The sequence below is a fragment of the Adiantum capillus-veneris genome, chromosome 28, assembly GCF_014529385.1.
Source record: "Adiantum capillus-veneris isolate H3 chromosome 28, ASM1452938v2, whole genome shotgun sequence".
Classification (NCBI taxonomy): Eukaryota; Viridiplantae; Streptophyta; class Polypodiopsida; order Polypodiales; family Pteridaceae; genus Adiantum; species Adiantum capillus-veneris.
The window spans coordinates 116,196,831-116,221,942 of NC_140958.1; the positions used below are offsets into that span (position 1 = coordinate 116,196,831).

Here is a 25,112-nt window from a genome sequence, read left to right on the forward strand (position 1 = left end):
TAGCCATCGTGCACCCCAAGCATCGATCTGATCCAATCCCTCTCTCCTGAATCTTCACCCCCGTTGGTAGAGCACCCCAAATTACTTTCCATAGAAAGACCTTCATGTGCTGCGGAACCTTTGGCTTCCATATCTGCTCCAATACTTGCTCCCACCTTTCCTCCGACCATTGCTTTTTCCATAGCTTGTTTAGGGGGCTAGACCAATTCTTCTTATGCATCATTGTCTAATAAATGCTTTTAGGATGGGGTTTCCCTAATAGACTTCTTCCGGGCCATTTCCAGGAATTCCAATCAAACACCGAATCACAGATTGGCATCACTACATTGTCAAGCTCCTTCATCACTTTGTGGACCAGCAAGACCTCCAAGCTATTGAGTTGGTACTGGGTAACCAAAAGGTCAATGGTTTTCCAACTATTGTTGCCACTGTCCCAGAAGTGTCCAAGCCGCTTCAGACCCTTATTATTCAGTTTCCTGGCTGTCTCAATCGAATAGGGATTTTGTTGCAGAGATATTGTACAACTTTGGACAGCTAGAGGGACAAATGCAAAATGGAGTTCTTGAAGTATCTGACTTCTTCCCCCCACTTTAAGACTCCTACTGCTCTCTTGCATTATCTTACCAATTCTCTTAAGCTACCTCCCATTCTTAAGGTAGACCACTCCGGGGCTAACAGTTTGTCATGAACCTCCACCTCTCTCCACTTTCCACCATCCAAGCCAAGGTTAGATGTTTCTATCATATCTCTGACCATGACAGGCCAAACATGATCCTGTTTAGCCAAGGAGACAACAAACTTGGCGCAACAAGCTTCTGCATGGGCCACAGGGTTGAGAATTCCAAGGCCTCCTTGATTCACCGATCGAGCAACTAATTCCCACCGGGCCTATTGCCATGGCCTGGAGGATTTCGTGTTGTTTTTCCATAAAAACCTTTTTACTGGTTTTAAGAACTCTTTCCAGTGACACTTAGCCATCTTGAGAAGCGGGCTAGTGAATGCAATGTAAGGAATCATAAAAGCATTCATCACTTTTATCCGAGTTGGGAAAGGGAGAAGAGCATACTCCCACCTACTCATTTTTGTTTTTATTTTCTCAAGCACCCACTCAAATCTTTGCTTGTGAGTCACGTCCACCCCCAAGGGGGCTCCCAGATGCCTAAATATATTCCCTTTGTGACAATCTCCCTCGACCAGACAGAAGGGTCAAATGAGTCCTTTCCCGATAAGGAGATCAGCCTTGACTTCTCTATATTACACTAGGACCCCGAAGCTTTTGAGAATATTTGCACAATCTCCAGAGCTTTTCTGATGACCTGGGGGCATGCCTTCAAGAAGAGGAGAGAATCGTCTGCAAAGTTTTTCTAGGAGTTGGCTATTTCCTGGCAAAGCGAGGCCTTGAAACTCCCCTTGTTCCGCACTAGCTTCGAGCGTCATGATTAAAGGGTGTGATCCTATGGCAAGAAGTAGGGGGGCCAGAGGGCATCCCTGCTTCATAGACCTTTTGACCTCAAAAGAGCCCACAATTCTATCATTGAATAGGAGATTTGACTGGCTTCCAGCCCCCAGTATGCGTACCAACCGGCATAAACTAGGTCCAAAGCCCAGAGCTTCCATGATGGCTTCTATATATGTCCATGTTATTCTGTCATAAGCCTTGTCCAGGTCCAACTGCAGAAGAATGCACTCCTACTTTGTGACAGTTGCGTATTCGATGCCCACCATTGCTGCCAAGATGCTATCGTAAATGGACCTTCCTTTTATGAACCCATGTTGATGGGGAGAGATGATCTTGGTTAGTAAGGGGGCTAGTCTGAGGGCTACTGCTTTAGCTATAATTTTGTAGGCCAACGACATCATTGTTATAGGGCGCCAATGTTTCAGTTGAGAACGGCAGATCTGTTTTGGGATGGGTTTGATAAGCCCTCTCTTTACACTTACCTCCAACGACCCTTCGACCATGGATTTATTGGCCAATATTGTGATTGGGGCCTTGAGATCATCCCAATACTTAAACAGAGCCTCTTTTGCTTGAAATACTAGCCTCCTACTTGCGCCTAAAATGAAAAGCCTCCTTCATTATTACTTTCATGATAAGGAATTATTTTCACATTACATCGCTATAAACATCATAATTAAAGGGTTTTGGTTTATATAGTTTGATTATTCTAGGAGAGAGATCACTGAGAGAGAGAGAGAGATCTAACATATGTTGCATCATTGCAGGGGATGGCACTAGAGAGGTAGAGGCGGCAACACTAGAGCAACGACAATCGGAGCGCGACATGATCGGAGCGTGAATGCGATCAAGCGGCGGCGATCAACAACTACTAGGTAAGAGCATGTTTTTTGTGCACACACACACACACACACACACACACACACACAGAGAGAGAGAGAGAGAGAGAGAGAGAGAGAGAGAGAGAGAGAGAGAGAGAGAGAGAGATATGTTAAATTAACATTTTCTCTAAATTTTAAAAGCGTTTCAAAAATTTGTACTTTATTTTCATTTGTATTTTAGAGATAGCTGGCATCATACAATTGTAGGTTACATGCATGAGAGAGAGAGAGAGAGAGAGAGAGAGAGAGAGAGAGAGAGAGAGAGAGAGAGAGAGAGAGAGAGAGAGAGAGAGAGAGAGAGAGAGAGAGAGAGAGAGAGATAATTTTTACATGTTAATATTTTTAGTTTACTTTTCAAATGCTATATTTTATTGATAACTTTAGCTTGGCAGAGGGAGATAGGGAGGGGGTTACAAAAACAGGGATAGAGACATAAATATGGAAACTGTGTGAGAAATATAGAGTCATCGTCGAGAGAGAGAGAGAGAGAGAGAGAGAGAGAGAGAGAGAGAGAGAGAGAGAGAGAGAGAGAGAGAGAGAGAGAGAGAGAGAGAGAGAGAGAGAGAGAGAGAGAGAGAGAGAGAGAGAGAGAGAGAGAGCGATATAGATAGAGAGAGAAGTAAAATAGCGTGAGAAATAGTCATTGTGTGTGTGTGTGTGTGTGTGTGTGTGTGTGAGAGAGAGAGAGAGAGAGAGAGAGAGAGAGAGAGAGAGAGCGCAATATAGATAGAGAGAGAAGTAAAACAGCGTGAGAAATAGTCATTGTGTGTGTGTGTGTGTGTGTGTGTGTGTGTGTGTGTGAGAGAGAGAGAGAGAGAGAGAGAGAGAGAGAGAGAGAGAGAGAGAGAGAAATAGATAGAGAGAGAAGTAGGTAAATAGTGAGTGATAGGAGTGAGGAGAGACAAAAAGAGTGATAGGTATGGCTTTTTAGGTTATTTAAGTAGAGGGATAGAGATGCTATTTAAGTATGGCTTATGAGTTCTAGATCATATCATCAACTTGCTATCATTGTCCACAACATACTTTGATTTGTTCAAAACCGAGAAAGCATACTATCCATGCTAATATAACCTCTCTATCTCTCTATCTCTAAAATCCCACAGCATACTTTGATTTGTTCAAAATCTAGCAAGCGTACTAGCCATACTTAAATAACCTCCATATCCCTCTATCCCTAAAATGATTAGTGTCCAATGCTATCCACAAAAATGAGCCCGTCGTATATAAGGGTCATGACTTACATAAGGGTCGTATATAAGGGTCATGACTTACATAAGAGACTGAGAGAGTAACAGGTATGCCTTTTTAGATTTTGGCTTTGGTTTGGGTTTTATATGTTAGATTAATAATTTTAGTTGGAGAGAGGTATATATAGAGAGAGATAAGGACAACCATAGGTAGATAGGGTTAGAGAGGGGGAAATGAAGAGAGAGTGAAAGAAAGGGAATGATAGAGGGAGAGAGAGAGAGAGAGAGAGAGAGAGAGAGAGAGAGAGAGATAGAGAGAGAGAGAGAGAGAAATAGAAAAATAGAGATTGAGAGAGAGAGTTTGGCTTTTTAGGCTATTTAAGTGAACATTAGATTTTGGCTTTGGTTTAGATTTGATATGGTAGATTATTAATTTTAGTAGGTAGATAGGGTTATAGAGAGAGACATGGAGAGAGCAGGATAGAGAGACAAACATGGGGAGAGAGAGAGAGGGAGAGAGAGAGAGAGAGAGGGGGGGGGGGGGGGGGGGGAGGATATATAGAGAGGGATAGAGGGACAAAGAGAGCAATAGAAAAATAGAGAGTGATAGGGATAGGTATGGCTTTTTATATTATTTAAGTAAATTTAGATTTTCATTTTGGTTTAGATTATTAATTTTAGTTGGAGAGAGGGATATATATTGAGAGATAGGGACAAAGATAGGTAGATTAGGTTAGAGAGAGAGAAATGGAGAGAGAAGTAAAACAACGTGAAAAATAGAGTCATTGAGAGAGAGAGAGAGAGAGAGAGAGAGAGAGAGAGAGAGAGAGAGAGAGAGAGAGAGAGAGAGAGAGAGAGAGAGAGAGAGAGAGAGAGAGAGAGAGAGAGAGAGATAAGGGGGGGGGGGGGGGGGGGGGGGATAGAGAGGTAGGGATAGAGTGAGGGAGAAATAGATAGAGAGAAACACATGTATAATCGTTCCTAATGTTACAGTAATGGAGGGATTCCATACCTTTGCAGGAGATTCTTTGGAGGTGGTCCTTTCTACCCTAGAGAGAGACCAAATCAACAATATACAAAATGCCAAATGTGCTACCCGAGGTGGGGATGGACCTCCAAAGAGGCAGGTTGTGGATGGATTAGGTACCATCCACACATTATGCTCCAACATTCAAGCCTCAAGTCAAAGAGCAGAGACATCGTAGGTTTCTTACAAGGAGAGCATTCAGAGGTTGAGCCAATCACAGGATGAGCAAGGGGTTTATCTTCGCCATCTTGAGGAGTGAATGCAACTACAAATCAATTGTATTTTGCAGCAGCAGAGCTCGGTGCAAGAACAACTTTCTCACATAGAAGGAAACCAAGACTCTCTCTCCTCCCTCCGCCATTATACAAAAGGTATAGATAGATCTTACAATAGTGCTCTCTGAAAACCCCTTGGAGAGCTTTTCCATGTGGGTTTTTAAATGATTCTCCCTTTCTCCCTCCCTCTCTCATAGTTTCCTTCCACAAGTTTGGCCATACTCTCTCCGAAGTTTTCTTATGAACCATCTCCATCTCTCTCTCTCTCTCTCTCTCTCTCTCTATGTGTGTGTGTGTGTGTGTGTGTGTGTGTGTGTTTGAGAGAGAGCGTGTGTGTATTAGATCCTCTCTACGTCACTCTCTCTCTCTCTCTCTCCCCTCTGCCATTATACAGAAGGTATAGATAGATCTTACAATAGTGCTCTCTGAAAACCCCTTGGAGAGCTTTTCCATGTGGGTTTTTAAACGATTCTCCCTCTCTCCCTCCCTCTCATAGTTTCCTTCCACAAGTTTTCCATACTCTCTCCGAAGTTGTCTTATGAACCATCTCTCTCTCTCTCTCTCTCTCTCTCTCTCTCTCTCTCTCTCTCTCTCTCTCTCTCTCTCTCTCTCTCTCTACGTGTGTGTGTGTGTGTGTGTTTATTAGATCATCTCTATGTCTCTCTCTCTAAGAGAGTGTACGTGTGCTCTTTTTAAAATAACAAAACCACGTGCGGAGGATGCCAAGTTTCCATGTGAAAAAGATAAATATAGAAGTATATATATAGAGCTTTACCATGTGTGATGCCAAGTTTCCCTTATCTCTATCTCCTCACTCCCTCATAGTTCACTTCATCAAACCTCTCTAGATTGTTAGAGGATTACATTGTATTGCCTTCACTTCCTTCCACAACTTTGACCATACTCTCTTCTTAGGTCTCCACATACTAACCTATAATAATACATTTGTGTACTTATAAGAGTTTTTGTTTTGGATAAATGGCTATTGGTCATAAGGTGTTGTCTCCTGGACAATCAAGACGTAGTAGGATATGTCAAGCCTCTCGAGCTACACGATGTGCGGCAGCGCTAGATAGAGTTCGACGCTCTCTAAGAGAGCTTGATGTAGCTCAATTGGAAGATTGCCAAAATTTGATAAATGTGAATCAATGCAATGAATTTCCTCAGGGAAGGATTGCAACAGATGTAGATATCGAGCCAATACTCCCACAAAATTACCAAGAGATTGAAGTGAGAAGCAATTTGGAAGCCAATAATGGAAATGTTCCTGAGGATCCCTTAATTGTCTCTCTAGATGGTGATTACTCCAAACTTGAAATGCATTGCCTATCTATCACCTACTTATATCCTGAAACTACTTCCTTGATGCAAATCTCTATGCAATCACTTTGTCATGAAAAAGTGTATACTTCACAACATAGGCAGCTTGGATTTTGCATGTTCCCTTTGTGGTGCTTTGACTTGGAAGATAGAAGCAAAGACCATTCGCACATTTGTGGGAAAGATTTGTTGCACTCAAGTAGCGTTTCTTTGCTGCCATTAAGTGAACCTCCTGTAGAATTGAGAAAATTAAGGGGGAGGGGGGGGGGGGGGGGGGGGGGGGGGGGGGGGGGGGGGTAATAGTAGAAGCAAAAAAATCTCGAAACATACCAGAGCATACAATAGTGTGTTGGCATTTGCTTATTTGGGAGCTCATATAGATGAATCTATTTGTCAAAGGAAAGGAATCTATACCTTCAAGGTGCATGGATCTATTTATCATACAATTGGTCCATTGATGCCAGAAGAACAATCAAACCAAACCCCTCGCTTTGTTGAGCTGTATTTTTTTAACACTGAGAATGAATTGCAAAATAGGATGCTTCATGTTTCTAAACTCAAACCAGATGTTTTGGGAAGCTTGCAATCGATGATGCATCGAGTGAATCCGTATGTTCAAGCTTTTAAGAAATTTTCTATAACGGTTCAAACTTCCAATATTCCTAAGACTAGGATGGTCATTACTGAGAAACGTACAAATGGCTGGCAGTACCTTGCTCCAACAGGTGTGGAAGTTGCTGCAATCATGCCTAGTCATGGTGAAGAGAGCAACATTGGCTATCGCGATATTGTGCTAAATCCTTCTAGTGGTGGTCTAAAAAGAATCTCAAATTGCCACAAGTCATACATGCCTCTATTATATGTGTTGTTGTTTCGAAATGGTGAAGAAGGTTGGAATCCCTACATACCACAGGTTGACAGACCGTGAGAAAATAGAGAGAGAGTGAGTGAGAGTACAAAGTATATTTCTACAATGGATTTCTACAAATATAGGTTGCAAATAAGGTATGACACAACACAATGTCTTTTACGTGGTGGTAGGCTATTGCAACAATATATTGTTGATGCATATAGTTTTATGGAGGAGTTGAGGCTTTTATGGGTTTGCAATCATCAGAGTGATCTCCACAGTGAGGTGTATCAGGGTTTGACAGACATGATCAGAGCAAGAGATGTAACAGGGGATGATAGAAGACCACTATTGGGTGTTAATGCTAAAAGGAGGGTTGTATTGCCTTCTTCATATGTTGTGGTCCATGATATATGCACCAACTATATGAGGATGCCATGGCAATTGTTCACAAGAGAGGGAAACATGATCTCTTCATAACATTCACATGCAATCCTAGATGGAAAGAGATAGAGGATGCATTACTGCCTGTACAAACATGCAATGATCATCCTGATCTTACTGCACGTGTTTTCTACCATAAGTTCAAGGATTTGATGGGCTTGCTAATTAAGAGAGCTATTTTTGGCAAGTTCATTGGACACATTTTTGTGATTGAGTTCCAAAAGAGAGGACTTCCTCATGCCCACATTCTCTTGATACTTGCAACCAAGCATAAGCCAACAGATACATCCCATTATGATAAGATGGTGTGTGTGGAGCTTCCTGATAAGGTGATGTTTGCACAGTTGTATGAAGTTATCAGTCGGTGTAATGTACATGGCCTCTGTGGAAACTTGAATAGAAACGCTCCATGTATGGTAGAGGGAAAGTGCAGGTTTAAATATCCTCGAATCTTCAGTGCATCGACTACTGAGGATAGGGAGGGATACCCAACGTACATGAGGAGGGATGATGGAAATTATACTGTTTGTAGAAAAGTGCAAATGAATAATAAATGGATTGTGCCATACAATCCATTTTTGTCATTAAGGTATGATGCACATTTCAATGTGGAGGTTTTCTCCACTATATCCGCTGTGAAATATCTCTACAAGTATGTGTATAAGGGACATGACAGAGCTACTATTGAAGTTACAAGCTATCTTCATGCACGCTATGTATCAGCATCTGAGGCTATCTGAAGGATATTTGGGTTTGAATTGCATCAAGAGAAACCTGACATACAATGCCTCCAAGTTCATTTGCCTCATCAAAATCAATTCTTCTTTAATGACAGAGCGACTGTACAGAGTGTGGTGAAGAGAGAGACCGCTAAAAAGACGACGCTCACACTGAGTGGTTTGTTGCAAATCAGAAGTATCCAGAGGCCAACAATTTGTTGTACATAGACTTCGCAACGAAGTGGGTCTGGAATTCAGCAGGTAAAACATGGACTCAAAGACAGAAGGGTGACATGATTGGAAGAATGTACCACATAGTTCCCACTGCCGTAGAGCTCTACTATTTGCGTATGCTACTCAATAAGTGCAAAGGATGCAGGTCTTTTGAGGATATTCGGACCTTTGATGGACGAGTATATGACACATTTAAATAAGCCTACAATGCACGGGGATTATTGCAAGTTGATGATGAATGGTTTCTTTGTTTAGAAGAAGCTTCATTTCAACAAACAAGAAAACAATTACGGCTACTATTTGTAGTCATTTTGGTATTTTGTGAGCCGATATGTCCTGGTGCACTATGGATTCGCTTTTGTAAAGAAATTTATGAGGACCATGTATATCATATGAGGACTTGCACAACTAATGTGCGTATCTATGAACGCATGGCACAAAACCAAGCATTGTTAAACTTGGATACAATTCTTCAATAGTATGGAAAGAGGTTGTCAGATTACTCTGGAATTCCCCAAGTGGATCGCACATTGCAAATAATGAATGAGCATGGAGTGCTTGCTGAAGAGTTAATGTATAATGTAGAGGAAAAAAGAGGTTTGTCTGCTTGAATGGAATCATCTTTGAATGTTGGACAAAGGGAAGCTTACAATCGGGTTTTACAAGCCATTGACATGAATAGTCATACTGTGTTCTTGTTGGATGGGCCAGGTGGAACAAGAAAGACCTATCTTTATAATGCCTTGCTCTATCGCATATGCGGAGAGAGAGAAAAGTTGCTTTGGCATGCGCATCATCTGGTATTGCAGCACAACTTCTCAAAAATGGAAGGATCGCACACTCTAGATTCACGATCCCTATTGATCTAACTTTTGACTCAACATGCAATATTGAAGTAAAAATCCAACTTGCCGAGCTGTTGTCAATGGCTTCATTGATCATATGGGATGAAGCCCCCATGACTCATAGACACGCTCTTGAGGCTCTTGATAAGACACTAAGAGATGTCATGCAATAACATGTTGTTTGGCGGAAAGGTTTTCCTCCTTGGTGGTGATTTTAGAAAGAGCTTTCCTGTTGTACATAGAGGAGGAAGGGCAGACATTGTTGATGCATCTTTGTGCCGCTCATACATTTGGTGTTGTATAGAAATTATGCGTTTAGTTGAGAACATGTGAGTGGTCAATTGTTGCAATAATGTTAGAGAAAGACAATTTGTGCAGTGGACACTTGATATTGGCAATGGAAATGTTTGTGATGGGGAGGTACATGTGGCTCTGGCAAGAAAGCAGTAACAATGTCTGATTGATGTACATCCCAACCAAAATGAGCTACCAATGCACATAGAAAACGCACAGTAGTCATACGACAAGTGGGAGCAAAAGTCTCTTCATAATCTATGCCTTTTTGTTGTGCATAACCCTTTGCAACAAGTCGAGCCTTATGGCGATCGATCTCACCATCCGGCTTGCGTTTCAACTTGTAAACCCACTTCGTACCAATGGCCTTTTGCCAAGAGGCAAATCACATAAAGTCCATCTGTCATTTTTTGTAAGTGCATCATATTCTGATTGCATGGCAACCATCCAATTTTCTGAATTTTGTGCTTCATTAAAAGACAGAGGCTCCTCAGCATCATGTAAGCTAGACACAGCCAAAGCATAACAATCTGATGCATAAGATGCATAGCGAGAGCCTGAATGAGTACGACTAGACAAAGGTGCATCCAATTTACTGTCACGCAAAGTGTGCACCAGCCATTTTGGCATACCTCTAGCCTGCTCATTTTCAGCCCTTTCCTCATCAAGTACATCATGTACATCTGCATCAGTAATAGGCTGATCTATAACATTTTCGGAAACCCCCATAGGCTGTACATTTGCCTCATTGGAAATTACATTCGTATTTCCACCATTGAAGAGAGGCAACAAAGTGTCATAAATGTCATGTGAGCTTACATTATTGTCTCTAGTACATGATAGCAAGGCCTGAACAGAACCTTCCACAAACACTACATCCCGTGAAACCAGGATACGCTTTGTTTGCGGATGATACAACCTATAACCTTTACTTTCAGCACTATAACCAACAAAAATACATTTGACAGCCTTATCATCCAATTTTATGTGCTGTGTTTGTGGCACCAAAGCATATGCCAAAGAGATGTGCTTCATATGGAGTAATAGTCAGCAAAGCTTTCGTAGGACACCTGTTAAGTAAATAAGTGGCACACATGATGGCCTCAAGCCAAAAAGAATGCGAAAAAGCTAGACTTTTGACCATACATCGTGCCATCTCTGTCAGTGACCTATGTTTTCTCTCCGCAACACCATTTTGTTGAGGTGTATAAGGCACCTTACATTGGTGTTTTATCCCACGACTAGCCAAAAATGCATTAAATTCATGAGACATATACTCCCCCCCTCGATCGGAATGGAGGGTGCCCATAGTACATTTCGAGACATTTTCAGCCATAGCCAGAAATTGTTTGAAGCACATAAAAACTTTGGATTTCGCTTTAAGCGAAAATACCCATGCATGCCTGGAGTAATCATCAATGAAAGTCACGAAGTACAAGTAATTGCCCAAGGACGGAGTTTGCATGGGCCCACAAACATCACTATGCACAAGCTGCAACCTGCATGTGGCCCGAACTGAACCATCCTTTGGAAACTTAGAACGTTGCATCTTACCCAAAATACAGCCTTCACAAACATGTTTGACGGGTGCTTCAAGAGGCGGCAAAGAAGCAACCATATCAGATTTCTGCAAACGCAGAAAACTGGCAAAATTTAGATGACCAAAACGTGCATGCCAAAGTTTTGCATCTGAAATAGCCCTTGAATCTGCAACAACATTTTCAAAATTTGTTCCACACTTGTGATGCAAAGTGAGCTTATACATCCCACGGCACAAAAGGCCAGATGCAACAATTTCATCACCAAAACTGAGATCATGAACTATACATCTGTCATCCACAAATTACAGAAGTTTTGCCATTCGCCAGCAGAACCATAAGAAGTGGCTGCATTGCTGTTATCACCCTTTCTTTGAGAAGCAACAAAAGCCTGTTCAATTGCACGCTGTCTAGTCTTCTTTTTTTTGGAAAGTGACTCTTGCAAGAGCAATGTGCATAATGCATCAAACTTGACAACTTCTGGGTTTCCTTGGGTCATAAGTCTCCAAGTACTAGCAAAAGTCTCATAGGAATCTGGTAAGGCATCAAGAACAGTCTGCACTAGGGAACTGTCTGAAATGACTTCATCTACAGAAATGAGTTGCTCATTGATATCCTTGACACTAGCAAGGAAAATTTCCATATCATCTTCCTCATGCATAATCTTCGACTCCAACTTTTTACGCAGCAAAGCAATTCTAGCCTCATTACGACTTGCATAAAGACCAGCCAAAATATCCTAAGCCTATTTTGTAGATTTTGCTGAATGGATGTGAGGAACAATGGTGCGCTTCACAGACAACGCAATCAATGCATGAGCCTACACATCCTCAAAACTAGGACGTACATCCTCAACATCGCCTGCATCCTCAAAACTAGGACGTACATCAATGCCCTGCATAATATTCCAGACGCCCTTTGACACAAGAACGTGTTGCATCATATAAGCACACATAGGGTAACTATCCCCATCCAACCTGTACTCTGCAGCAAACATCTTGAACACATCTGTGTTGTTGTTGTCAACCATTGTAAATGTTGCACCTCATGTGAAAACTGCCCAAAAATAGGAGAAACGGAGCAGGAACAACACGTGCTATATAGAACAAACCGTAGAAGACTGTAAGGCACCTGTTATGCAAAAAACGGCACTGATTGAAATTCTGCGCAAAATGATGAAATTGCCTGTGCAGACCTGCCTGTAGTGGAAACGGAGGCCGAAATGAGCCTGAATCAAAAATCTGAGCAAACCTGCGAACGCTTGCCAAACCTCACTGAAATCGGAGAAAGTGATTAGGCGTGTGCTGGATCAGCTGGCGACTAAGCCTGGGAGGATGCCACTTGCTCTGATACCAATTGTTGGAATTAGGGTTGCAGAGAAATGCACACAGCTTGGAGAAGATGAAGGAAGCTCAAGGCACACAATAGAGAGTGTGTTACTTAGTGTGCAAAGCAAAGATAGATAGCCCTAGAGTGATGGGCGTATATACAATGCTCGGGGGAAAAAACCTCCTAAAGAGGGAAAAAATGCCCCGACGGTCCTAGTGTGTTCACACACATCACTACCACATGTATATGGTAACATATAGTCGTCGCTATATAGCGACGCCTATAGCGAGGATCATAGCAACGTTTACAGGCCACCTATAGCGATGTTTATAGCGACGCTGTAGAACCTTATATAGCGACGGTCATAGCGACGCTCGAGAGAAATTTTTTCTTGTGGCAGGGCATTGAATGCCCTACCACCCATCAACCATATTGAATGTTTCATTAATTGATTCACTTTTGAAAGAAAGTGCAAGCTTAGATATAGACCCAAAGTAGTCACCCACAAGACAATATAACTATTAACTCCATCATCCATAATATTGTTTGCGGAATAAAAACTGACAAAAGTAAATTGATGAAAGTAAATCAATGACAATTATACACATCATAGGCAAAATCACTTGATTGTTAGACTTTGCAAATGTAATAAATGTAATAGTTACAACACCATTGTCATTATTGAAAAAATATACATGGTTTTCAAAAAGGCATATAAACATCATCTCATGATACATATGCTATGACAAAAGGAAACTAATGCTATCTAGCTACGGCTAAACTGACGTCGTCTAATCAGACATCTCATCACGTCCAAGCGGCGTATCTGTCGGATTCTGCAAAAAAAAAACAATAAGATAGCTTTCTGTAAGTATAAACATATAGCGATGTTTATAAAACAATACAACAAATAGAAAAGAGTAAACCCAATACTAACCATGCCGCCGTGAGAACTCAGAATGTCCATCAGAGCGTTTAATCCCTTCCTGCCTGCGTACTCACGCTCATACGGTGTGGGGTCATGTCCTATCATCGACCACTATCAAGACATACAAAGAATCCATTATGTTAGAATTTAAAAACCCCTAAACCCTAAACTATCAAACCTAAAGAGCAATACAAAATAACTTACAAAATCGGCCTCGAATGATGTGCACCGGCCGCTCCCCAAGTGGTGCAAGCTCCCTGCCTCTACTCGCACTCTGGCTGCCTCCTTTTGTTGCTTCCACTGGTCGCGATTCTCACGCGCAGCTTTCTTTGCATTCTTCCAATCTTCTTTGGCCAGCCAATGTGGTCTGTTCCACCCATGCTTAATTACTTTTTGCACTTCGAAACGCTTGTGCTTGCAGTATTAGTGTATTCGAACCTTCATCACGTCTTCATTGAAGCGGTCATCCCGTGTTGGAATGGGAAACTTGTCATGAAGCATGTTGATGACTCTGTCTTTTAAATCACTTGGTACTTCACTCCAAGTGTTTACTATGTAGTGTCTAAACAACTAAGAGCAAAGACCGCGCATGCGTGAGATCACCTTCTTGCCTTCATCATCCAAGATGATGTCGCTGCTAAAGTCGACGGAGTAAGGTAAGACCTCTCACCGGTGACGCGTGACCCTAGGTGTCTCGGAAGGGGTCTCTATTGGTGTGTCGACGGGGGTACGGACCTCAGGTGTCTCCACTGGAGTCTGTGTCCTGAAGCGAGGAGTGTCGACTAGAGTGACTCCTAGGGGAGTAGCTAGTGGTGTGTAGCCGGTAGGAACGGTCGTCAGCCGTGCAAAACCTGGAGTCGATGGCAATGCCGTGGCTGGTGTCGGGGCAGGCAAAGAAGGAGAGGGTAAAGAGCCTCAGTGAGCACGAGGCGGTGTCGAGGCATCGGCGGCAGCATCCCCACAACAACCGCCGCCGCCACCACTAGAGCACCGGCTATGAGACGAGTGTGAAGATCGTCTCATCGACACCGAAGCTTCGGAGCGTGCTTAATGCTCCGAAATAGAGGGGGACGCGGTCGGAGTAGGAACGCACGATGCTGCGTGAGAGCCATGACGCTCCACGTACCACTCTCTCTGCTGGGGTGACAAAGAAGAAATAAACTCCTCATCATCCATACCTGCATTAAACACACTTTTAACTTAATATTGAACGAATGGAGAACAAAACATGGACAAGTAGAGAGAGAGAGAGAGAGAGAGAGAGGACTCATAAAGGGGGAGGGATTTCTGTGTAGACAATGACGCAATGACACCTATAGACAGAATGGACAAAAAGCCACGTGAATACAATATACATCATAAAACGGAGCTAGATTGTTCAAATACAATATTTATGGCTTTAAGAGGTCTCTCTCTCATCCTCGCAAAGCTCATCATAACTTCCTATATCTATATAGAGTTGTCCGTTTAAACAAATGTCCTCCTTTCATTTTTTAGATCCTCTGCATGCACCCTATAGAGAGTAGCAGCTTGATGCTCGTCTGGCACCACCTCAGCAGCTTCTGACTGACATCTTCTCCGATCTCCTCCATTGATGCTGTTGTGATTGGCACATGGTAGCCTATGTCCGTGCACTACGAGGGGCTACCCCTATGACGTACCACCAGTTTGATGCAGACTTTGTAGGATGAGATATCACCTGCCAGAGCCACATAACTGACATGAGAGCTTCCAAGCACATAACTTCTAAAATTGAATGTTAACTATTTACATACTTACTTGTTTACAATGCTCAGGTAGTACAAAAGTGTCTCTTAGGTCAGTCCATTTCTTAGTTGAATCCACCTCAAGAAAACTAGACTCTCCTCTACGCACAGTAGCGTTGCGACCCTCCATGATTATCTTGAACCATTGCACGCCGAACAAGTCGACAAAAATTCCTCTATAATTGATCCTCAAAATCTCTTGTAGCGTGCCGAAGGAAGTGAGTTCCGCCACCACAGGATCTGCATCAGAGGACCGTCGTCAACTAGACTATTCAAATTTTTCTATGATTCCACAATCTTGAGTAAAACGCTTTTTGTCGATCCGTTCCACCCTAAAATGTTGACCTTTACACCATGCTGCTGTGTATGACTTATACTACAACCAACAAAGATTATGAGTGGTTGTTCAAACATCTAGAAAGTCACTAGTCGTACATTGCAAACTTACCTTGGTCGCGCAACCTTGAGAGTACTCCCACTCCTCCTTAGTAACTTCTTCACCGCAATGTTGTGCGCTTTTCAATTGGTTGTGCAACCATCTTAAGCTCGTGAATGTTGGTAGGCTCTCCAAACCCGTCGGATAGTGCATCGGTGGTCATCTTCCCTATCTCCACTTGATTCGTGCCCATTGTCGCTCTTGCTTTGCATCCTCATATTGTGAAATCCACTTTTGCATCACAGGATTGTGAAGCATGCAAAATTGGTTGATTTTAACCTCTAGATCTTCCATCATCCTCTTCTCAACAGCGAGATTGCACATGACAATCCCAGATATGCGCTCATCATCTATGGTTCACCATAGCGTTTCCCGAGCTTTATCAAATCCGTCTAGCCACTCTCCAATGTACACTAGAACTCTGATACCAGTCAACCTTTTGCCATGCTACCCTCCGGACGTGCCTTTCGACGCACATATCCCTTGAGCGTTTTCATGAAACGTTCTAAAAATAACATCCATCAGGAATGTTATGCCAGCTATTTCCACCTCATCAACTACGTGAACAAGAAGATGCACCTGAATGGTTAGCATGGTAGTAGGAAAGTGTTTCTCAAACATGCAAACAACCCCACAGCGTTTAGTTTGGCAAATGGTATGGAGTATACGTTGATCTCCTTTTGTGAGATCCATTGCACCAACTTCGCATGTTTGTAGATTGTGTTTCGGACATCAAGAGAAAAACATCCCTCAATGGCCACCGGTAAAATAAACTGCAAAACATGTGCAACAATGATATTAAAGTCCACACACAAATTTGTTACACAATTCCCACTATGATATATTCCACTTTGAACATACCGGACACATTTTATGACAGTCGTGTGACTTCAAACCCGTAAGCTTTCCTTCTTTAGTAAAACAGGTTCGGAGCGAGTGCATTATGCCAGTGGGGGTCCGCAAAAATCAAATGGTCTCTTTTACTTTGCGTTCTTGGGCTCCTATGAAAATCCATGGTGCTTTAGGGAGTTTTATCGATCCATCGAATGCTGTCTATGGCCAATATTTCTCCATACGATCCCCATTTCTGGCTCCCAAAGTATCTTTCTTGCTGGTCAGATGGTCCCATAATAGATTAGCCACATTCTTGAATATGTGCATTGGATCGAGCAAGTGATTGATCATGAGTCGGGGCCAATATAGTAACCCGTACCATAGAGATAGTCTCTTCATCCCTAGGGAAAAACCGTCATTACACATCTCCTTCTGCTCTAACCATGCTTGTGCAGACATCCTCGGTGGCTCTCTTCCCAAAAAATCCGTCGCCTAACACATGATTCTCTAGAAGATATGCTTGATGTCCTTCGTAGATTTGCTTCTTCAATGAGGGCGCGCGACGTGCATTCAGTCTAAGTCCACATGTGACACATGCTCTGTATCCGCTTGTTTGAAGCCCTGCATGTATACACATGATAATAGATAAGCTTGAGAAAAACCAAGATTTATAGTGTTTGAGTTTAAGTGTAAATCACCTGAGGATTCTGTTAGTCCGGGATAGTCATGCATGGTCTACATTAGAATGCCTCTGATCAAAGCATTCAGTCGACCTCTGTATCGGCTCATATCCACCACTTTTATGCCAATCCACAATTTTTGTAGCTCTTCCAATAGTGGACGAAGATACACATCCATATTCTTCACTTTATATCGCTCCGGCACAATCAAGCTTAGCCATGGGTGCCCCTTCTTCGTAGTCAACCATGAGGGAATGTTGTAGTTGATGATGACAATGGGCCATACACTGTAAGATGTTGATCTTTGACCAAATGGATTTACGCCATCCATAGCCAGCCTAGGCGCAAATTTCGAGCTTCCATGGCAAAATACGACCATGTTTCATCTATATGTCTCCAGGCTGCGCAATCTGCAAAAATCCGTAGCACACCATCCGAAGATTTATTCTCCTCATGCCATGATTCTAGGGAGGGAATGGACTTACATTCGAAGGAATGCTTGATGCGAAGAAGCAGAGGGAAATGTCACAAAACCGTTTGCGGCATTTGTGTTCCTTGGAGATCTACTCGATATCTCTCGGAATCACATTTTGGACACTTCTCCATGTCTATGTATTCCCCTCTGAAAAGAATGTAGTCGTTAGGACAAGCGTGGATCAAATTGTAATCCATCCCCAAGTTTTTCAAAATCTTTCTTGCTTCCTCTGTGGAATCTGGCATTACATTATCAGCTGGCAGTATGTGCTCTTTGAGCAATCTACACAACGAAAAAAATACGGTACAATTGTGTAAAAATCTATCAGATCATTATACATCTAAAGTTTTTATTAAAGTAAACTAATTGTAATAGATCACCTGAAAAGCGTTGTGACGCTAGTGTCACTCCATCCAAACTTTGTCTGCATGTTGAGAAGAACCAGGAGCGCCTTCAATCTAGACACACGCGCTCCATCATACAATGGCGTATCGGCTTCACTTTTCATATCATCATAGATAAGCCTTTCTGAATACATGATCGTCTCGATGATTTCATCGATCTCGGGCTCAAACATTGCCTCGTTAGGAATGTGGTCTGCATTATCATTCCCCGAGCTGTCAGAGGCTACATCTTGTGGCCTCACATATGCTGCTTGACCAAAGCGCCTGCGAACATGTCTATTGGGTTGCAAGATTGCTGCATGCATATGTTGGCTAGCGTCAGAGTCCGACGAGATGGATCGAACTCTCCAAATTCGTGAACGTGCTGCAAAGAAACGCGTCTTGTCCGTCACACAACATGCTTGCATTGATTACAAGGACATAAGATCCTGGTTGAGAGATAGGTGTTTCGGTTGGATGGTCCCACATCCTTGTCACTACTCATAATGAGGGTAAAACCTTATAACCTGGACAACAAATTTAATCTTCTATCGGCATTCCTCGTCTTTTATCTCTCTCTCTCTCTCTCTCTCTCTCTCTCTCTCTCTCTCTCTCTCTCTCTCTCTCTCTCTCTCTCTCTCTCTCTCTCTCTCTCTCTCTCTCTCTCTCTTTGTTCACACTGTAACTACCTCACATTCTCTAGTCATGTCCAATCCCCGCACACCTTGTTCTAGAGGTGCACGAAGATCAGAACCACCGGATTATAATCTCGTCTTTACTGGTCAATGCCTATATTTGTGGGTACAAAAAATCTACACACCCACGTCTACATGATAGTGCATGTAGTGGAAAAAACCCCTTTGCCTCTTCTCTAGCTGTAGCATTTCACAGCATCTTAACATCTTTTCACAGTAGATGTTTGTCTATAGCATGCATGTATGCCATTCTTGCAATGTAGTTGATGCCTGCTCAAAGCACTTAATTCTTACTCTAGATTTGACGGGTTGTGTATTGTGTGTGTGTGTGTGTGTGACCCTTGGAATCGTCAGCTTGCATCACTAATTTCTGTGTAGGCTCAATTTGCTCTTCCATTGGCTGATCATGATGGCTTATTGTATGGTAGCAGCAGTGGAACATGCATGTGGAATTGCTGGTCCGCATGGACTAGTGAGGCTGTGAGCGCAAGAAATTTTCTCATGTAGGAAAACGAAGTCTTTTTTAGTTTTTTTCATATGAGCAAGTGCTTTTCATACAATGCTTACCATCATGAGCGCACCTTATTGACATGCAAAGAGCACCTTCATTGACATGCACTAAAATCTAACCTGAACCTAAAAGAAGCTAGTCCATCGAACATAAATCTAGATCTAATTTAATCTTAAACTCAAAATAAACCTAAATCTAATCTAGCGTAAATCTAACTAAAAATAAATCTAAATCTAATCTAATCTAACCTAAATAAATCTAAATCTAATCTAACATAAATCTAAATCTAACTAATCATTAACGTCTCTTGGGATAGTTTCCTACGACGTTAAAACTCTCTTCTTCTCGTGTGTGTGTGTGTGTGTGTGTGTGTGTGTGTGTGTGTGTGTGTGTGCCAATAAAAAGAGGAAAATGGTATAACCTTTCTATCACCCAAGTGTGGTAGATTGGTTATGCCATTTCCCTCTTGAATAACATGTCTTGAGTTCAACTCCTCATCGGCTAGATCTTTAAGGTCTCTTGGGAAAGTTTCCTATGACGTTAAAATTCTCTTCTTCTCGTGTGTGTGTGTGTGGGTGTGTGTGTGTGTGCCAATAAAAAGAGGAAAATGGTATAACCTTTCTATCACCCAAGTGTGGTAGATTGGTTAGTCTTAAGTTCAACTCCTCGTCGGCTAGATCTTTAAGGTCTCTTGGGATAGTTTCCTACGACGTTAAAACTCTCTTCTTCATCTCTATCTCTCTCTCTCTCTCTCTCTCTCTCTCTCTCTCTCTCTCTTTTCCTCTCTCAATGTGTGTGTGTATGCATTTGTTGTTTATGCATGTGTGTGTGTGTGTGTTTTTTGTTTATGCATGTGCTCTCTCTCTCTCTCTCTCTCTCTCTCTCTCTCTCTCTCTCTCTCACACACACACACACACACACACACACACACAAATATAGTGTGTGTGTGTGTGTGAGAGAGAGAGAGAGAGAGAGAGAGGGAGAGAGAGAGAGAAAGAGGGGAAGGGAACATGAGAGAGAGGAGAGGGAAGGAGCTTACCTGGATCTCCTTCATCTCCTCGTGTGTGTGTGTGTGTGTGTGTGTGTGTGTGTGTGTGTGTGTGTGTGTGTGTGTGTGTGTGTGGAGAAGAAAGAGAGAGAGAGAAGGAGAGCGCGAGTTACCTTTGTTTGCTTGAGCGCCGAAAACTCAAATCTGAGATCTGGGTTTTCGGACGCTCTCCGTTTAAACCCCTGTCGGCGTCGCTATGAGCATCGCTAAGTTACTTAGCAACGCTCATAGAGACGATGATAGCGACGCTTATAGAGACGACCATAGCGATGCCGTGGGTTTTCACTTTTGAGCGTTGTACTCTGAGCGTCGCTAATGTGAAGTACCTCTTGTAGTGGAAGTTTTGGCAATTTATTTGTCAAGCTAGAAAGAAGTTTTTTACACTGCTTCTACCATAGGCTGGTTATGAGGGAAACAAAACATTGGATTTTTCTCCATATCAGAATACAAGCCATACGGAGAGAATTGTGGTAATTTCTAAGTCGTAATTTTTTGTAAAATTTCAAGCCATTTTGCCAAAAAAATCATAAAATTCTTATATCTTTTCGTAGAGATGAGCTTTTTTATGTTATTGAAAACCAAGTGCTAGTACTTAGTGTTAAAAAACAATGAAATGACCTTCAAGGAATAGTTTCAAATTTAATTGCAAGTTATAAATATAATTTCATACTTAAGCCCGTGCTGACTAAGAGCATAATTTTGGCCTTTCAAAGGTCCTCTCATGGAATTGGGGCTATTATAGTGCAATTTGATAACATCAAATGACTTTATATGTTAAAACCAAGAAAATATGTATTTTTTCATCTCCCTAACTTACTTAAATCTTGTTACTTACACCCTATCTTGGAATTTATATTGTGCAAAAACTCTTGAAAATCTTGAGTCCTCCACAATAACATTGAAACCAAGATTTTAGGTATCCCATTTGTACTCATACCATGCACTTTGATACATTTAGTTGATATGTGTGGAAAGTTTGAAGTTATTTGAGGTTTTGAATACTTATCTCTCAAGAATTAAAATATCAAAATTTTTGCATATGCAATGTTGAATATTTGAAATGATCCAAATTTTTTTTCTTACCAAAGCACTTCTACTTGCTACCTTGAGTCCTCATTGGAAAGGCCAAAACACAAAAACACATCAAAAACATATTTTTTTCTATGCATACAACTATATCCTCGAAATGGCCATATCAAACACGTAGAACTTCCCATTATTTAATATACTCTCATTATTATTTTTTTGCACATATAGCATAATTGTAAAAAAGTTGTGCATAATTTTCTACAAGGTCCCTTCATTTTGTCTTGAGCTTATAAAGTTGATTTCTTCAAAGCATCAATTGCAGTCTTATGGGGGTCCACTTGATGAGTATATTTATTGATCATAATAGCTTCTAAAATGCTAGGTTATATTTTTCAAAGACCCTCTAGCTAACATATTTAGGCATGTCAATAGGGTTTTCTTAAATACACTGTCTAATGCAAATAGCATTTAATCTAAATTTATAAAAAAGGACACTTACGTGTCCTGTTTTGGTACCAAACTAGTGTTAAATTGATGCATGAAGCATCAGTTTTGTACAAAGTAGACAATATAAGGCTCAAGATGGTTAACTTGGTGCAAGAAGCACTAGCTTATATCTAGATAGAATGGAGGGCATCAATATAAACTAATGGCCAAGAAGAGGGGTTGCAACTATTGTATGGGGTGCTAGCACTAGGATCATTAGTTGTGTTCATGATTATACTACGGCAATGGCAGATTACAACTATCGGAAGGAGATGAGGATGTTCCATTTAGGCCCTTTTGCATGGCCTCTTGGACATGTTTACCAATGCGACTAATGCATCCATTTGCGACCTCTCTAGACGGTTTAGTGGGGCTATGCTTGGGTTAGTAGCTCTGCGTCATCATCTCCACCCCACAACTTGCTAGTGACTCGGTGCTTCACAAGCACGACAAGGTCTTCACCAATCACCCCCCTTATCAAATCAATGAGCATTTGTTGTATGGGTAGAACACCGACATCATCTTTGCACAAGTGTAGCATCGAGTTGTAGATAAAATTCCAATGAAAATAGGGGATGCTTGTATTTAGAAATGAGTTACTTGGTAAGACATGCATGTGAATGTTCAAAAGTTTCTTTTGTTCCTTTAAGAAAACTTTGGGAATAGTTTCCAAACCCTCATCATAGAGGCCCTTTATAAGATAATAAAATTTACTACATCATAAAGGCATGCAAGAAGAAATTATGGAGATACAAGCACAAACATCTCCCCCATTGGCCAGCCTTGGGCTCGATACAGGCTCACTCCACAAGCAAAGCCTACCACATGGGTTGGTGTCCCAAAACACCATTCCACACCAATACAATTGCGTATGTTAGGTAAATAGGATACCCGAGTTCTTTGCACAAGTTGGAAAAATTCTCATAATAATTCCCACCCTGCCAGCAATCCCCTGCCCCCTATCGTACCTAGCTAGGTATGCGGTGCTTTCCTCACAGAAGCTCATGATGTTATGCATTGTATGAAAAACACTTGAAAAGACTTCGTTTTCCTACATGAGAAAATTTCTAAATCTTCTTGTGTTGGTGAGCTCTCTTGTATGTCACAACAGAACTGCTCCACCATCTGGGAGGAGCAGGAGCAGTTTGCACAAGCAAAGCCTTGGTGAGATCTCTTGTATGTCACGACATAACTTTGATTATAGCCCCTTGGCAGCACCAATCACATGCATTCCAACACGACATCCGCTCCTCATGCTCACACAAGAAGATTTAGAATGTTTCTCATGTAGGAAAATAGAGTCTTTTCCAGTGTTTTTCATACAATGAATAACATCCTAAGCTTTTGCTCGAGAGGCACCGCCAGCCCTCGGTCCCCTGCCCCCAATCGTACCTAGCTAGGTATGCGGTGCCTCTCGAGCAGAAGCTCATGATGTTGAGGTAAGTCACAATGTGGGAATTATTGTGAGAATTTGTCCAAAACTTCTTGTGTCAGGGATAGACCATTAATCCACAACGACATGTCCCAAAGCCTACAAACAAATAGTACATTTAAGTATTTAGGCTTCTAGGATCATCAATTAGTCCCCCCCCCCCCAAACCAAAAAAAAAAAAGGAGAGACCATTCCACAATTGCAAACTTGAGGTGCTGCTTCCACTTAAGGTTACCTTATTATATGTCGGTGACACAATCCAACATGTTGTAACGGAGTTGGCCACCAGAGTAGGTGGATTGCGGGCCTTGGTGGAAAATGTAGAGGTGGTGATTGAAGAGAGCAGTGAGATGGGGACAGAGCTGGTACCAAAGTTGGGCACCTAGGGTGGCGGTCACCGAGCCTCTAGTCGAACGTGTCGAGGATGTTGAAGTACAGCCTATGGTGTGCATCCACAATAGCAGGGAACCAGACAAGGAGGTTCTGGGAACTAGGGCATATTCTTGGGTGTCTTCAGTAAAGCCTTGGAAAATTGGACAAGGAAGATCTAGAACCTGACATCTCCTTGGGTACTATCTTTAGAAAATCCTTGAAAAAGAACATTACACCACAGCTCCTGAGGTGTGTCCCCTGGTGCCATATGGAAATAGTGAAAGTCATCAGTGAATTGTACTGCGGACGGGCCCTACGGACAAGTTGGTTTCGGCTAAGCATTTTCTTCTTCTTGGATAGCCGGACGGTGGCCAATGTCATCACTACACTCAGATCTCATCGCTCTCAACCCCTCCATCAAGCTTGCAATGTCTCCTCTTGCTCCACCACCGCCACCAATGACCTCACACAACGCCCTTTAACAATGTCACCTGGTTGTTGCAACATGCTCTAACTCCCTCCTGGCCTCCATTGCCTTCTCTTGCATGTCTCTCTTCTCCCCTCACACCAGTTGTTTGGTGATACTCATGATCCATTACAGTCCATTTCCATGTGCTTGAGATCTTTTGCTAGCCAACTAACGATAATGAATTCTTCATGTGGCACAATTATAGCATTTAAAACAAAAGGTTCCCTCCCACACTAGAGGAGAAGCATAAAGTCACCCTTCAACACTAGAGGAGAAAACAAGTATATGGGGGAAGGGCATGTTCCTTATGGTTTATGGAATCTGGGTGAGGATGGCGTTACCTCCCCACCATACGCACGTATGCTTTTTTCTTTTTTGGGGACACAAGCATCCCGTGCACTTAATGCATCTCTTTGCATCTACTATCTATATAATTTTAATATACTTTTACTTAAAACATCGACTAACTCCTAATTTCAATCATGTTGCGAGGTCATTGAGGTTCTCAGGCAACTTCAAGAAGAGATGATACAAGGCCTCGACAATAAGCAACGACACAATATTCAAGGTACATATCAATATTCTGTATTTTGGATTTCTCTTTGGCCTACCTACCCTATGCATTCATGCTCCAAATACAAGTCAGTTTTCTCTCTTCCTTTTCGTTGATTCTCTCTTTCCTTTCTTCACTTTTTTTCTCTTCTTCCATAAAATCTCCCTCTCTCTCTCTCTCTCTCTCTCTCTCTCTCTCTCTCTCTCTCTCTCTCTCTCTCTCTCTCTCTCTCTCTCTCTATCTATATATATATATATATATATATCGTATGCTGTCATATTGTTCGTGCTAGTTATGTGTGCTGGACTTATTTTAATCGCCAGGGTGGGGAGGTGACACCATCCTCACCGAGTATGAATGTATCTTCCACTCTATCACTTATCCAAGATGGCTTTTCTCCCCTTTTCATCTCGCTTCGTCCCTCACTCCCCTTTATTACGGCCTCTTACAAAACCCAAAGAAACTCTTTTAGATGGCTTACATGTGGAGCTACTTGCTGCTCTTCAGAAATTTTCCTATTAATGTCTTGTCTACTAAAGTTTTGCTCACCTTTCATAAAACAAAGAGCAAAAAACCTCAACCATAAAGCCCTTCTTTATCATAACCTACGCAT

The 25,112-nt window shown here is 42.0% G+C and overlaps 1 protein-coding gene across 1 annotated transcript; it reads left to right on the plus strand.

The window, feature by feature from the left end:
- The first annotated feature begins 7,436 nt into the window (after window positions 1-7,436).
- On the plus strand, window positions 7,437-8,183 carry LOC147421146 (uncharacterized). The gene has a single exon (XM_086504613.1). The coding sequence runs from the start codon at window positions 7,437-7,439 to the stop codon at window positions 8,181-8,183; it is 747 nt and encodes a 248-aa protein (XP_086360739.1).
- Window positions 8,184-25,112: the final 16,929 nt, after the last annotated feature.

Coding starts and splice junctions, on each gene's coding strand:
- LOC147421146 (XM_086504613.1), top strand. CDS start 7,437: ATGGCAATTGTTCACAAGAGAGGGAAACATGATCTCTTCATAACATTC.